General features: G+C 45.4%; 1 protein-coding gene across 1 annotated transcript in view; it reads right to left on the bottom strand.

Moving 5' to 3' along the window:
- Nucleotides 1-578: 578 nt before the first annotated feature.
- The window catches only part of LOC135711211 (ionotropic receptor 25a-like), a gene marked incomplete at both ends in the record, with an annotated part of 44,053 nt that continues 29,756 nt past the window's right edge, over nucleotides 579-14,875 (bottom strand). Inside the window, one exon of the mRNA XM_065233993.1 lies at nucleotides 579-816. Within this exon, the coding sequence (XP_065090065.1) occupies nucleotides 579-816 (238 nt within the window). The remainder of the gene's footprint in view (nucleotides 817-14,875) is intronic.

The raw sequence follows: 14,875 nt of genomic DNA on the forward strand, positions 1-14,875 counted from the left end.
CCTATGAATTGTATATTTACCAGTTGGATATAAGTTGCTGAACAAAATTACTTTGAGTTTAGCTGCTAATACCTGCCAACCTGCTAGATACACCTCTTTATTGTTGAATAATTATAAATACGGATGTAGATCCTTTACAAGAAGAGATATCAATTTGCTTCGCTGAGTAAAAATGTACAGTTTTAGAGCACTTACAACTTTGTAGAACATTGAAAAAAAAAATTAAAAATTCAAACTAAAAAGTTAAGGTAAAAAAACGGTTTAAGGGGGACTAGCGTTTGTACTCCATTTTCACTCTATAACTTCATCCACTTGAGAGATGGAAAATCGACGACAAAGTTTTTTTAAATGACTTCATCTACAATGTTTCCATAGATAATCATGAATTTTAACAAGACATAAAGTTATTTTTTTTATCTTAGTGTGTGAAAAAACTCAATAATTGCATCACCGACATCATCAATTTCAATACATGCAACAATAATGGCGAAGGTAAAGGAACTTTGTTAAAACTGTAAAAAAAATAACTAGGAGAAACGGGTTTCAAATAAAGTGTTATAAAAGCATTGATTTCATACTTAATTGCAAGAAATGTCCGCAGTGCAAGATCGAAATAAAATACAGTAGTAATCTGTGGTTCCTGTTTCATGTTGTAAGTAGTCCTAATCACTCCCAAGCGATCTTTGCTTCTACTGTCTGATACAGGCCGAAGTAACATGATGGTAGCGTTTTCAATATTGCTGGATAACTCTCCTTGGAACTGTGTTATGGCATGCCAGGCAAAATTTCTCTCGAAAAATTCTCGTTTGGCGGACTCTGCAATTAAAATTGTTTGGTCATTATATATTTTACTTAAAACTCATTCTGGGCTGTCCATAAACTACGTAGACCCCCTAAACTGTGGAGGGGGCGGGTTTGTTAATTAACCACGGCCCATACAAAATTCAAATTTTTGTATGGACAATTATCTACGCAGACGGAGGGGGAGTTAAGGATAAAAAAAAAACTGTCTACGTAGTTAATGAACAGCTTTCTTGATATGTTTTTATATATTTGATATGTTTTTTTTTATATATATTTTCGGAATATGGCTGGTCATGCAAGATTCCTATTTTTCAGGTGCAAATTATTATCATAAACGATGAAGATTACGAAGTGTACAAGTTTATCGATAATTCGTATGTATTTACAATGGATTTTTATTATGCACCAGAAATAATAAGTGCAGCCTAAAAATAATACGGATGAAGCCAGATACACGCTACCACTAAACGCACCGCATTATGTAATCATTTTTTTATTGTTAAAGTTATCGTTTATTTCTGTATTATTTTAAGATTATTTACAAATGGTTACAATTCCCATATCAAATAGCATGAAAGTGCACTAATATCGATTCTATCGTTAACTTATGACATAAAGATTTTCAATATGTCATTTCGTTTTGTTGGTCCTATGTTTAGTAGAGCTGATTGCAGCAAATCTTCGAAAGACAATCTTTGCCATCCGCCGAGTATCATCGTCATCTTCTGCTGTACAAAAGTCCATGCGCGTGCTACGCGAAGGCAGTCACCAAACTTGTGCTGCAGCGTTTCAATCGCAGCATTGCAATGCAAACAATTCTCTCCATCCGCCCGTTAGATGATTCTCATTTGTTTTGGATGCTCCGTCTTCTCGTTAACCAGCAAGTATAAACTGCTCCTGCCTCGATGACAGTTGTTTGGTGGTGTTGGTGGTCACTGGAGGGGTGTTCTCGTACAAGTGAAGGCAGAAGGGGAATTTGTTGGGAAATCAATTTGAAGTAGGGAAGATCTACAGGGAGAAGGATTTTCTTGGTTCAGAAGGGATTGGTAGTAAAGAAGAGAGCCATTTGCTTGCATGTGACGATTCACTAGCATCGCTTTTCACTTCAAAGCTGGTAGCTACAATTTCAATCCACCATAAGCTCTTTTGCACGCCATTTGTTCCATTGGAAGGCGCGCTGGTAGTCCGCGCCACAGAAAAGAGCCCATTGTCGCCGTAATTTTAGCCGTGTGAACACAATATTCCTCAGCGAGTGCAACCACAGCTGATGAGCAAATTATGATACGAGAGCATCCATTTGATCATTGCGCGGATTGAATTGGTGAAATACACGCCCATAATCTTCACCTTTTCTGCTGTTCTCCATCAATGAAACCAATGTCAACCCGGAGAGCAACACGTCGTCCGTCCAAGCTCTTCTCAACATGGGAGAAGCGTATATACTCTTTCAGCGCTATTGCCAACCAGTGGAAACAAACGATATAAAATTGGCTCACTACTTGACTAGCCTATTGGTCCCAAGTACATTTATATGCGTACCCCATTATATTCGAATTTCTAGTACTACACTATGTTTGTTTTCATTCGCTATGCATGTTTGACAGAGCTGCTCAATGCCGACGTTTGGTTAATCGACAACGCTGATTTCGGGACTTGCGGCTTCGCAGAAGTTTTTGCCGGCATTGCTGCTGGCTTTTCCGTCGAATCGGCATACGACTTCTGAACAAGCAAATTTTTGTTCTGCACACAGGACGCACCGATGTGAATAAATTCTCCGCATTATCCGCAGGTCGATGTTGCGTTTTACGATTATTTTTGCAATCCGAAAACTAGTATAGATACTCGGAAAGGTAAATTGTTGATCGCTTCCGCACATCTCCTCTCGCACTGAGATGACGTCCCAACAAACAATCGTCTATTTAAGAAACGACTTCTTGACGATTTTATTCAATTGCATGCTTAATAATATTTGTATTATTTTTAATCATAGCTTCTGTTCAGGTTTTGTTCACACATATCAGGAGAATTTATTCAACCACAACACATTGAACTATTGGTGTTGTATAAGGTATGTCGAGGAGATTTTATTCAACTTATATGAGTTGTCACAGAGCTTATTCGATAATATTTTTGATTATTCAGCGTTTATTAGACATCACTGCTTCCACTTGTTTTAATTAAGTTTAATTAAGTGCTCTGTATACGCTTTATTTCTCCTGAGAAGTAACATTTAATTAGACATTATTATACATTTATTAAACGATTATTCAACTGTGAGATAATTAACCCAAATATAATAGGGACGGGGGGTCAGGTATGGGTGTTTTTTTAGTGATTGTTTTCATTATTTCTGACGTGGCACGTACCACACAGATATTAGAAAATGAATTACATACATATACATGTCGCTGCATGGGATTCGAACCATGTACCTCCCGATCACCTTGTCATCTGAGCTTTCCTAGAATTCATCATAAGGGCAGCTCAATAATCAATCAAAGCTTGCTTGAAGTGAATTCCTATCAGCACTCCCGATCGCAACTCTACACGCAGGCAAAAGAACGCAAGAATTCCATAAGAAACACTTATAAATTTTAGCCACAATATGAATTTCATTGATTTGCCTTATAAACAATAATGTTGGCAAACAAATAATAATTCGAAGCGGACTGGAACCGAACCGTGGACTTTGAGCTTACGGGGCCCGTTGACCACTCATCTTTCAACGCTTGGGAAGATGAAATGATTAAAGGCGTATAAAAGCTACCTCATGTTACCCGAAAATCATTCATAAGTCACGCTTTTGTCATTTACATATGTTGTTCATAATTCGAGCCTTATGAAATCCTAAAGTCTATTTGCCTCAGTGAATGTTACCTCTTCACCTCTCCAATTCCAAGGAAAGGATGCTCGGTTATTTTTTAAACTAGAACTAGATTTATATTGTATTGCGTAGAACACAAATAAAAAAGGGTTGAGCTTGGGATTGAACTCACGACCTTATACTTCGAAAGCGGAAAGATAGCCACTACTCTACTGGTTTCGTCTTGTTGTTAGACTGAACCAGTGTTGTGGAATAATGAATCTAATACGTCGTTTATAAAGCATTTACAAAGTATGCGATTAAAACATGAACGCATTGTGGTATAAGAGCTATTATGCTGACTTTATCCACCTTTATTCAACAATATGTATTGTAAAGCAATGCAATGAAATCTAATATTGGAGCTAGACCACATTTATTAGACGTCTAATAATGTATGTTATTAAATCAAATCAAAACAGTCGAATTAAAGCGTCAATGTATGTGCAAATTACATTTAATCAGTTTGTTATTAGATCAAACTTCAGACGTTGAATTGGGAAGATAGTCAACGTTTATACAGCTTTTAATAAGAAAATTAATCAGATCAGAGCAAACAGTGGAATCGATCGATCTCAATGAACTTTTTCCGGCACATAATTCGAAAACTCGTTTTATTTAGCATTGCACACTGTAATACAGCATTTATTCAATATATATGCTTATTTGTGACTCTGAATTGTTTGTTGGGGTCACCGTAGCCAGATAAGAATTTGCTGATCGCATCGTCCGACACGTCCTCAAACAGATCAAACATCTTCACCTCTACTGGGTCCGTCCTCCAACGTTATTCGCAAGGGGATCTTCTTCCCTCCTTCCACTACCACTTCGTGTTTTCCATCCTGTTCTTCGCACACTTTTTGTGCCAGCGCCAAGTCGACGACCTTCACGAAGGCACATCCTAGGCTTCGGCTACACTGTATTCTCAAAACTTTACCTGGCTTTAAGCCTAGGACAGTTCAAACGAAACTTTGCACTTTCACATAGTCTGGTTTTTTCGGCATCATCGCATAATCTATGCCGAATGTGTTCTCGCGACGCACATGATGATGCATGATGATATTACTTGACCAACAATTATCATTTGATAGTACTCATTGCTTTAGACATAATAGAGTCATGTCCGGTTGTATCAACAATCAATACGAAACTAACGATTTTAAATTGGCTCACCACTTTAGTAGCCTATTGGTCCCAAGCAAACGATTAACGTACCCTATTCTAGTCGAAATTCTAGTACTACGCAATGTTTGTTTTGATTCGCTATGAAAGTTTGACAGATAAAATGAGGGGTTATTGGTTTTTCCTATGTTTCGAGCGGTCATTCGACAAGCTTGGGACCGAAGATAGTACCAGAGGTGAGCCAAAAAGTTGAGCACGTTTCTTCGGGACCTACTTGTCTTAGAGTTACCTCTATGGTTGTATTGTGTTGTATACTCACTTTAGATTTTAAGTTAGAATATTAAATCCACTAATTTTAGGTAGAAACAAATTTAATAGGATAAGAAAATATAATTACTACAATTCAACTTTCACAGCGGCGCCGGTGGTGTAGTGGTAAGCGTGATTACATTTCACCCCAGCAGGTCTGGCTTCAATCCCAGTCAGCGCCGCCGGGATGTTCTGAGGCATAACATCTCTGATCATGCCTTCTCGTTGGTCCCAGTTCATGAGTTGATGGGTCGATAGGTAGGGTCTAGGTGTGGGAGGATAGCTGTGAACTTCGTCTCAGTGCACACCTGTCGTCTTCCAACGATTGTCGATGGAGAGTGCTTTTAAGCTGTTGCAATCCCGAACACGATGTCCACGGTCTTTACAAAAGAAGTATGGCTTTTGCTCACCCTTCGGGTGCTTTCCCGAATCCTCATGTGCACTGTGTCACCGTACTGGCTGACACCACCACGCCATTCATGAAGTCCCGAAGGTCTTGAGGCTCACCACCGGGTACCGCTGCATGAAATTTGCCCACTACATCTTCACGTGGGCGGGCAACTTTCCACCAACTCCATCCGCAGACATGGGTTCGTTAGGTGAGCATGTTGACCCGCCGCTTCCAGGTGGTCACACAAGCATTACACCACCATCCCACACTCGATCAGTGTTTCGAGTCACTCTGCCTTGGGCGCTGGGGTCGACCGCACCTTGTCCAACAGCCCATTGATCAACAGTTCTGGATGTCTATAGAGAAGCTGAAGAGTGTTGATGACTTGTCGCACCGATTTCGGAAGTAGGAGACGGTTTCTAACAGCTTCGTAGGTAGCACCTTTCAAGCACCACTGCAACTTTGACAGGTTTTCTACACTGGAGTATCCACACGTGGCGGATGTATTTGCGAACGCACTAATGAAGATCGACCAGTCCGTGGGGCTACCGGTGAAAGGGGGTAAATCACGAGGCATGATCTGTCGGGTGGCTAACTGCGAGTGTGAAGGTACACATAGAAACGGATTTGGTGCCAAAGAAGCGGAGAGTATATATAGGGTACCGAAAAGTGCCGCCTGGGGCCAGAATAGTGAGGGACACACCTAGGGCCAGAATAGTAGGACCCATAGTTGGAAGCAACTCAACCAAAGTAAGAGGGAGGAACCGTAGGGGTGGGATGGCCTAATAGAGCAGGCCCAGTCCCAGACACCGGACTCGTATCGACGATAGTCGGACTAATCCCAAATCTGGCTAGCATATCCTCATAATAATTGCTCGGTTGAGTGAAACTTTACTCGTTCGCAATGGGAAAAAGTGGTGGCTTAACTGGTGGCAGTACGGGGGACACAGAGGGGATAGGGTTACCTACAACTGTCGTCACATGACAAAAAAGCTTCGACCGTTCCGCTAAGGTTTCTCATCGTTGCTTCTGGATTGTGTTCCATCGACGATAATGCCACCTTCTCCAGCTCCTTCGCTGGGTTGGCCACTGTCTGACACCCCATTGCCGGATTATGGCGCTCGACCGGTTCATCGGACTTCGGTATTCCTCCTGCGGCTTCCTCACCTGGCACGATTACCGAGGAATGCTGTTGCACCTATTGTGTCACACGTTGTAGACTCGCTCTTCGACTCACCTGGCTGCGGTTGCTTCGTCCAACTGTTCCTCCAGCAGGGTATATTTCTCCTGCATGAGGCTCTTAACCTACTCGATAGCAAAAAAAAGCGTTTTATTCACCGGGTTCACAGCAGCACAAACAACCTTTTACGATTTAGTGCAGCTTTATACTACAATTGCATATTATTAGGTTTTAGATTTAGGTTAGGTTTACAAATTTCAATGAAGTATTCACACTTTCGGTGCTTCTACGAGTTCAATGCTCTGCTCGTGAATTCTAATTTGTCACTACTTTTCATGAACTGTAAATACATTTTGGTATTATACATTTTCAATTTTCGTTTACATTACGGAACTCACTGTAAATTTTATGTAAGAATAATAAATCTACTAATTTTTGGTAGGGAAAAATTCACTGGCAACAAATTCAATAGGATAAGAAAATATAGTAACTACAATTCAACTTTCACAATTTCTCCACTGATTCTTTTGTTTCTCGTTGTGCTCACCTTCTGTCCGTATGCTGATGTTGACTACTGCCGGTGATTGTTTCCCCATCCTTTTCCTCTCTGTCACATGTCAGTCAGTCAGTGGTCTGTTGATATCCGTCACCGAAATTTAGCTGTGGAGACACCACGGAACGCCAACTTAAGGCTCACGCACATTAGATCCGCATCGGACGCGTTCCGGCAAAGTGACAGCTAAATCTATTGTCTAACTGTCAAATTTACGTCAACGCAACGAAAACGGATCTAATGTGGGTGGCACTTTAAGGCAGTGTGCCCAGCGGCAACATACCCATTGAATAGATACAAGGTTCATAATTCTGCGGACTTGGTCCCAAGTTTAACAACTGTAGAATATTAGAAAGGTAGCATGCAACTTACCTCTTCCCTCAGAGGCTGCCTACTCTGTCGATTGAGAGTTACGTTGGGCCCGCGTAGTCGTTCGTTACTCTAAGTGTCGTCACAGGCGTCGGGGCACTAGCGGTAGGAGTTCTTCGCGTGAAAAATGACACGTATTAAGTTTTTTTTTTAACGTAGGATTACGTCTTTCGGCAACATATTGGAGTTGCAAAATTGATCCGCAGTCATATGTCATATGCTCTCTTTTTGTAGCTCATGCCAAACCAAAGATATTTCATTAACAAGATATCCCACAAATCAATTCCTCGAACAAGGCAATGGATACACCACCCTTATGTGATCGCAGTGCCATCTCGTGAGTGCACATTGAAACTGTTGGGAGTCACCCGCCAACTTCACCACCAGGGCTCAATAAATGACAGGTGTCAGTATGACATATGCCAGCGTGGACGTTGATGATCAGCCGAGGGAAGAGGATGATCGATGTCATCATCATTATATTGCGAAAGCAAGATTCTCACTTCGTTATGATTGCTTCGATTTTCAATCATTACCACGTTATACGCATCAGAAAAGCTTGAGAAAACAATAATAAATGAAGATACGTCCATTCAAAAAAGTAATCGAGAATTGATGATTTATGAAGCTGTTGCTCAACATAATAGAAGTTGCATAGAAGTATACATGGAAAAAAACGCAACGTATCGAAATCATTGCTAAACAAACGTAATAAAATATGCCGTCTTCCTTGGCCAACGCTGCACGCTATTGGCTATTCAAAAATTACGTTGGAATTCTTTTCTATTTTATAAAGAAGGCATTTTTCAATGACGGCGAATGAAATCGTAAACTAAAGCTACTGAAGCTGAGTGATGACACCGCTTCGTGTTTTGATTTGCGCTGTACCCTCCGCTCAGTGGTGTGGGTTCGTACATGTATAGATGATGGTGTGCGTGTTTTCTTCCAACGCTGCAGTTCAAAGTTGTATCGTCAAAGACCTATTGGCGCTGTTATCTGTCTTTATAAATTCCAAAGAGTGAAGGGGGTCTGGCCAAACGCTCGTTGTGTTAAATTTTGACATAAAATCGCTGACGGAGCAACAGACGCTATTGGCCGAAAGCATTAGCAATAATATCCAGGTTGTCCATCGTTCAACTCAGCAAAACAATATGGAAGTTGTGCATGAAGCATGGCCTCGAGGGCCAGCTCAGTGAAATATAAAAAAGAGCTTATGGGCACTAGAAGCACTGGTTCTTCTGGCAACCTAACGGCCATAAAGAACCACATAAAATCGCCATTTTATATAGCGATACAAGCGTCTAAAGAGACTATATCCAACAATCAATACGAAACTAACGATTTTAAATTGGCTCACCACTTTAGTAGCCTATTGGTCCCAAGAAAACGATTAACGTACCCTATTCTAGTTGAAATTCTATTACTACACTATGTTTGTTTTGATTCGCTATGAAAGTTTGACAGATAACATCAGGGGTGTGTGGATTCATGCAGAACATGCAGGAGTACAGCACAATATCATCAACTACATAATGGATCATCACAAGACAGAATACATCAACAGACATCATGAAAACAACCGTCTTCCACATGATAAAGACCTTCTTGCGGCAGCGAAAGATCAGTTTTCAAGGCCACCGAATATTTACAAACCAACGATCAAATTTCAAAGGGGTGAAATATTAAACCCCTATGAAATCTATTGAATATATGAAATTTAACAGGTATCTGCTTCTATTTATCCTATCATTTAAGGCACCGAAAAAAGTTGGGATGTCAGCGTAAGTAGTATAGAAATTTTCGGAGATCGCTTTAATTGGCCTAGAGAGGATCGTGACAAAACGTTATTCAACAAAAAGTCTGGTGGAGGTGTATTAATCACAGAACCAATTTCAATAATTTTATCATCAATCGATCAGGGCTACGCTTACGCATCGATATCAATGCTTTTGACTGTTTATGTTCAACAAAAAACTATTGAAAAAGTAGTAAATGTCAAGCATTGTCCAAAAGCGTCGAAATAATTAACAAATCCACCAATTACGTACATGCATATGCTGCTTCCCAAGCACAGTCGTCAGAGAGTAAAAAGTAGGCGAAACAAGTCGAAGTGACATTCGCCTCCGATCCTCGGGCGCGTGTGAATAGGCAGGATGGAATTGCGTAATATTTTGCATACTCATCGACATATTCAGAACCACACGCTCCCAACAACCACACAAAATGCTCTCCAGAGTTGTAATCTTGTAACCAAACTTAGAAACAGGGGATACACTCAAAAATATATCACATATGTAATGCATGAAATTCATGTGAATTTCACATAGCTTTCCATAAAAAAGGTTGACGACAACCTAAATAAATCGTTTATGGACTTTGTCGTTCAGTTTTTTATCCCATACATTTATTTATTTTCTTTATTTTTGTGATTTTTAGCCGTAGGCTAGTTCATCACATTTGATAATCGAGGGTCAGGCTTAGGGCCTGCCTCGAAAGAAAGCGTTTCAGTCTATCATTACATAACGTACAACTGGCTCTGATTACCCACCAAAAGGGACAGACAACATTTTAAAAAACTTAATGTAAAGTGGGAGTTACATCGGGACTGTGGTGAGGAATGGATGCGCGAACAAGGTAGAGCTCCACCGTAAGAGACAGTGCCCCAGTCCGGCAGAGATACCCCGACGGCAGGAAAATAGGAAGGTGAAAGAACACGGACAGCGCAGCCCACGACGAGAGGGCTAGATTTGGTTGTATAGGTGAGCGTCCTTCAAGAATGCAATCAGCGCAGTCAACGTCGAGGGGTCGTTGCCAAGTAGCTCCCTGATGCTCTCTGGGAGTCGGTGTTGTTCGCGTAGCCTCTGAAACTCTGGGCAGACACACAGCACGTGTTCCACCGAGGCAGGGATGCTGCAGATTGGACAAACCTTGTGGAAGGGTGTCCCACCAAAATTGTGGGAAATCCTCGCATGGCCGGTCCGGAGTCTTGAGATAATCCGCTGGTCTTTGTACTTGTGGCTGTCTTGCCAAGGTCGTACGGTTTCTTTGATTTTTCTCAGGAGGGTGGTGCGTGACTGAAACCATTCCTCCTGCCAGGCTTCCATGATGATATTCGCAATCCAACGCCTGACGTCTAGGAGTGGTACGTTCCTGGTGAAGCGGGGTCCGGATGGACCAGATCCCGCCAGCCTGTCCGCTGCCTCGTTTCCAGGAACACCGCAGTGCCCGGGAATCCACGTAAAAACGGTTGAGGGTGGGGCAAAACGTGTAATGGCTTGTATCCAGGGGTGGCTCGGGGCTTCGGCTTCCAGCGCCTGGATGACGCTGTGTGAGTCCGTTAGCACAAGGATCGGTTGATCTGCAGGAGTGATGGCTGCGTCAAGAACAGCAGCGGCTTCTGCGGAAAAAACGGAACACTCCTCCGGAAGACTTTGACTTGTTGCGGTGTTTGGTCCTGCCACTCCGAGTCCCACTCCGGCCCGTGATCGCGATCCGTCCGTAAAGCGATGAACGTGCCCCGGATAAACCGACCTAAGAAGTTCTGCAACGGAGCGCCTCAACGCTACAGAGTTATCTCCGGCTTGGAATCCTCTCTTAATCCGCTTATCTATTTTGATAACGTTTGATCGCCAACTTTTCTCTCCATGCCAGTGGACCCTGGCCACCGGGGGGAGGTCTACGTTGGCTGCAGTGCGGAGGGCTCTGTTCCCCTCGTTGAGGAGAAAGACCCTATCGTTCCCGGATGTCTTAGCAGCGAGGGCAGCGGCTTTGGTGGCAGAGGCTGCAGCAGATCGATAGCGGAAAGGGAGGACTCCGGTTTCTGCACAAGCGGCGTCTGCGGGCGTGGAAGGTAGGAGGCCGGATACGATGCGTACGTAGGTATTGTATACCGGAGCGAGGATGCAGTTCAGCTTCTCGGTGGCTAAGCAGGTAATTTCGAGGCCGTAGAAAAGTCGACTGTCGATAACAGCCCGGGCGACACGAAGGCGGATCTCGCGGTTACTGGAGCGGTGCGGACGAGAGATTGTCCTGACGATGTTGATGCGGCTACGGCAGTTTTCTTTCACCGTTCTGAAGTGTTGGTCGAAACTTAGAGTCCGATCCAGAACTACCCCCAGAACGCGGACTGTTTTCTTAAGCGGAATTGGATGGTCCTGGATGGTGATCGGTGGTCCCCGAATCAGATGACCCGAGTGGCAGATATGGCACCGTACATTCTTTGGTGCGGAGAGCTGAAAACCAACAGAAAGCGCCCACCTGCTGACGGCGGAGACAGCTGCTTGGGCTATATTCCTGGTCCGTATAGTCGTTCGTCCCGTTACGACGATGAGTATGTCATCGGCATAGACGATTACGTGCACGTTCTTGGGCAGTCGGCTGAACACCCCGTTCATTGCCACCAGGAATAGCGTTACCGCTATGACGGATCCCTGGGGCACTCCAGTTTCCTCGGGGAACGGATCCGATCGAGTGTTCCCGACAGTCACCTGGAAGGTACGATCAAGGAGGAAATTCCGTACAAAATGTGTGATGTGGCCTTTCAGGCCCCAGCCGATGAGCTGCCTGATGACGCCGGGCGTCCAAGTCCTGTTGAACGCCTTTGAAATATCAAGGGATACTAACTCCGCATGGTGACCGTTGTCCTGGGCTTCCTTGAGTACATTTCCGAGGGCTGCAAAGTAAGTGGAGGAGCCGTGTCCTTGTCGGAATGCATGCTGCCGTTCGTCAAGGAGACTGTTTGACTCCAGGAACTGCCTAAGTCGACGATTTACCATTCTCTCCATCACTTTTGCCGCGCAGCAAGTGAGCGCAATCGGCCTAAAGGAGGAAGCTTCTCCACTCGCCGCGTTGATCTTTGGAATGGGCACTACCAGGCTTTGTTTCCAGAGGTCCGGGTACGAGTCAGTGAGCCATAGGTCGTTGAAGAGAGCGAGTAGCCTCGTTTTTCCGTCGAGGGAGAGGTTTTTTAACACCGGGTATCCAATCTCGTCCGGCCCGGCAGATTTACCAGTACTGCTGCCGAGGGCGAACTGAAGCTCCCGGAAGGTAAGAGCATCGTTGATCTGGAGGGAAGGGACATCGGATGGAATTCGCAGGTCACGAATGCTGCTTGTGGAAGGTTTGACGCGCTGGACGAAATCGCTGTCGTAGCCACTGATAGCGGACAGGCCGGCAAAATAGTTCCCTAAATTGTCAGCGATGTCCTTCGGTTCTGAGATCGTGTTGCCATGAGCTTGGATAGTAGGTGGAGTGGATCGCCGCTTGCCACTGAGAGCGTTGACGCGATTCCACAAGTCGCTCGACGATTGGGATTCATCGATTGAATCCAGGAAGTCCATCCAGCTGGATCGCTTCGCGTCGCGGATCACCTGTCTGCACGAGAGATGGCGTTCTCGGTAGACCTTCAGCGCTTCCTCCCTACCAGGATCGTCTAAGGCTAGGCGCTTAAGCCGGCGTAGGGCTTTGCGTCGTGCTTTTACCGCACATTTGGTATCCTCGTTCCACCAACGTAGGGCTTTTCGCCCGGGTACGCTACCAGTCCTTGGGATGGATAGTGTTGCAGCGTCGTATAGTACTTCCGTGAAGCTGGAGATATCGTTCGGTTCGCGTTGCTGAAAGAGAGCGTCGGATTTCTCCCTGAAAGCGTCCCAGTCGGCTTCCTCGAAGCGCCACCTGGGTCTCCGGGTCGTTGGGGGGACCGCACCTACGAAAAGCTGTATGCGGATTGGGTAGTGGTCACTACCGTGCAGGTCGGTACAGATATTCCACTGTGCCTTGTCTACGATAGATCGGCTGGCAGTGGCAATGTCGATCGCGGTGGTGTGCCGTCCATTGAAGAAGGTGGGAGCGCCATCGTTCAGCACCACCAAGTCCTCTCTCTCAAAAATGCTCGCCAGGATAGAGCCTCTGGGATCTGGGCGAGGGCTGCCACAGTCCGGATGGTGCCCGTTGATGTCGCCGACGAAGAGCCGCGGTTCCGGAAACTTGGAAATAACTGCACTTAAGACCCCATCCAGATTGGCTATCCGTCCGCAGGGCAGGTACGCACAGCCGATAGCTAAGTTAGAGGCGTTCTTAAGGCGGACGCCGACGATTGGCAGGTTAGTTTCGAGGTCAAGAACATCGTGTGGAATGCTCCTAAGCACCCCGATGGCCACGGAGTGCCTGAAATTGGTGCAACGCTTGTAAGTCCAATCGTATCTCCCTCCCAGCGAGCGATTGAGTTGGTCGGTTGTGACTTTGTTGACCTCTTGTAGAGCGATTATCCAGGGGGCATCGCTTTGGCAGAGAAGCTCCAATTCCCCTAGGCGGCCATGGAATCCGTTTATATTCCACTGGAGAACAAGGTTCACCGGCTTGGGCAGTGCAGGCGTGGGGTACAGGATGGTAGACTCGGCGTTGTCACGGTTTTGACTGCCACTCGGGTTAACGGGCTGGCCAATATCGTGCTGGAGAAACCCATTAATGTTCCAATCCGAATGAGACGGAGCCCCACCAGAGGCAGGAGGAGGAGTTCCTCCCACCAGAGGCAGGGATGTTCCAACGGGCGAAAGGAGGTTCGGGTGGTTCTCGGCTGTGTGGTTGGATAGGTCATCATCGGACGGAGGCCCACAAAAGCCAGGCGGGGGAGTTCCGTTGGGCCGAGGCGATCTTGGCGTTGATGACGTGGTAGTGGAAGACGCCGATGGACTTGGGCCGATGACCGAATGAGACAGAGCCCCACCGGGGGCAAGCGGAGGCGTTCCGCCCACCCTGGGCAGCGATGTCCCAACGGCTGAGTAAAAGGAGATTGCTTTCGGAATACGTAGGTTGCTGATAGGCTCCGGTATGGTGCTCGGTGATGCTGTTGAATGAGACAGGGCCACACCCAGAACAGGCGGAAGCGTTCCGCCCATCCAAGGCATGGATGTCCCAGCAACGGAAAAAAGTGTACTGCGCGTCGTATTGCTTGGCTTGGTTCCCTCGAGGTCCTTCGGGGAATGGGCGTAGCTTCCCTTGTCCATCCCGATACTTTGCGGTACCTTCATTCCCTCGTCGTCCATAGAGGGATGGGTGTTGCCACCCTTGTGCGTCTCTCTTCCAGTTCCCTCCCGGTGCCGGGGGGATATCGTCGGTTCCGGTGTGGGAAGGGCGTCCGCACCAACGGGGCCCCGGCTACCGGGGGATATCACTGGGCTCTTCACATGAGTCTTCGTCCTGTGGTCGCAGAGGGTGTCCGCCAGTTCCGGTGGGGTCCTAGCGTCCGCACTGACGGTGCCCTGCGTACCCAAGGCACAGAATTCT

The sequence above is a fragment of the Ochlerotatus camptorhynchus genome, unplaced genomic scaffold, assembly GCF_037179485.1.
Source record: "Ochlerotatus camptorhynchus isolate MF236.1 unplaced genomic scaffold, CSIRO-AGI_Acam_v1.1 ptg000426l, whole genome shotgun sequence".
NCBI classification, from domain to species: Eukaryota; Metazoa; Arthropoda; class Insecta; order Diptera; family Culicidae; genus Ochlerotatus; species Ochlerotatus camptorhynchus.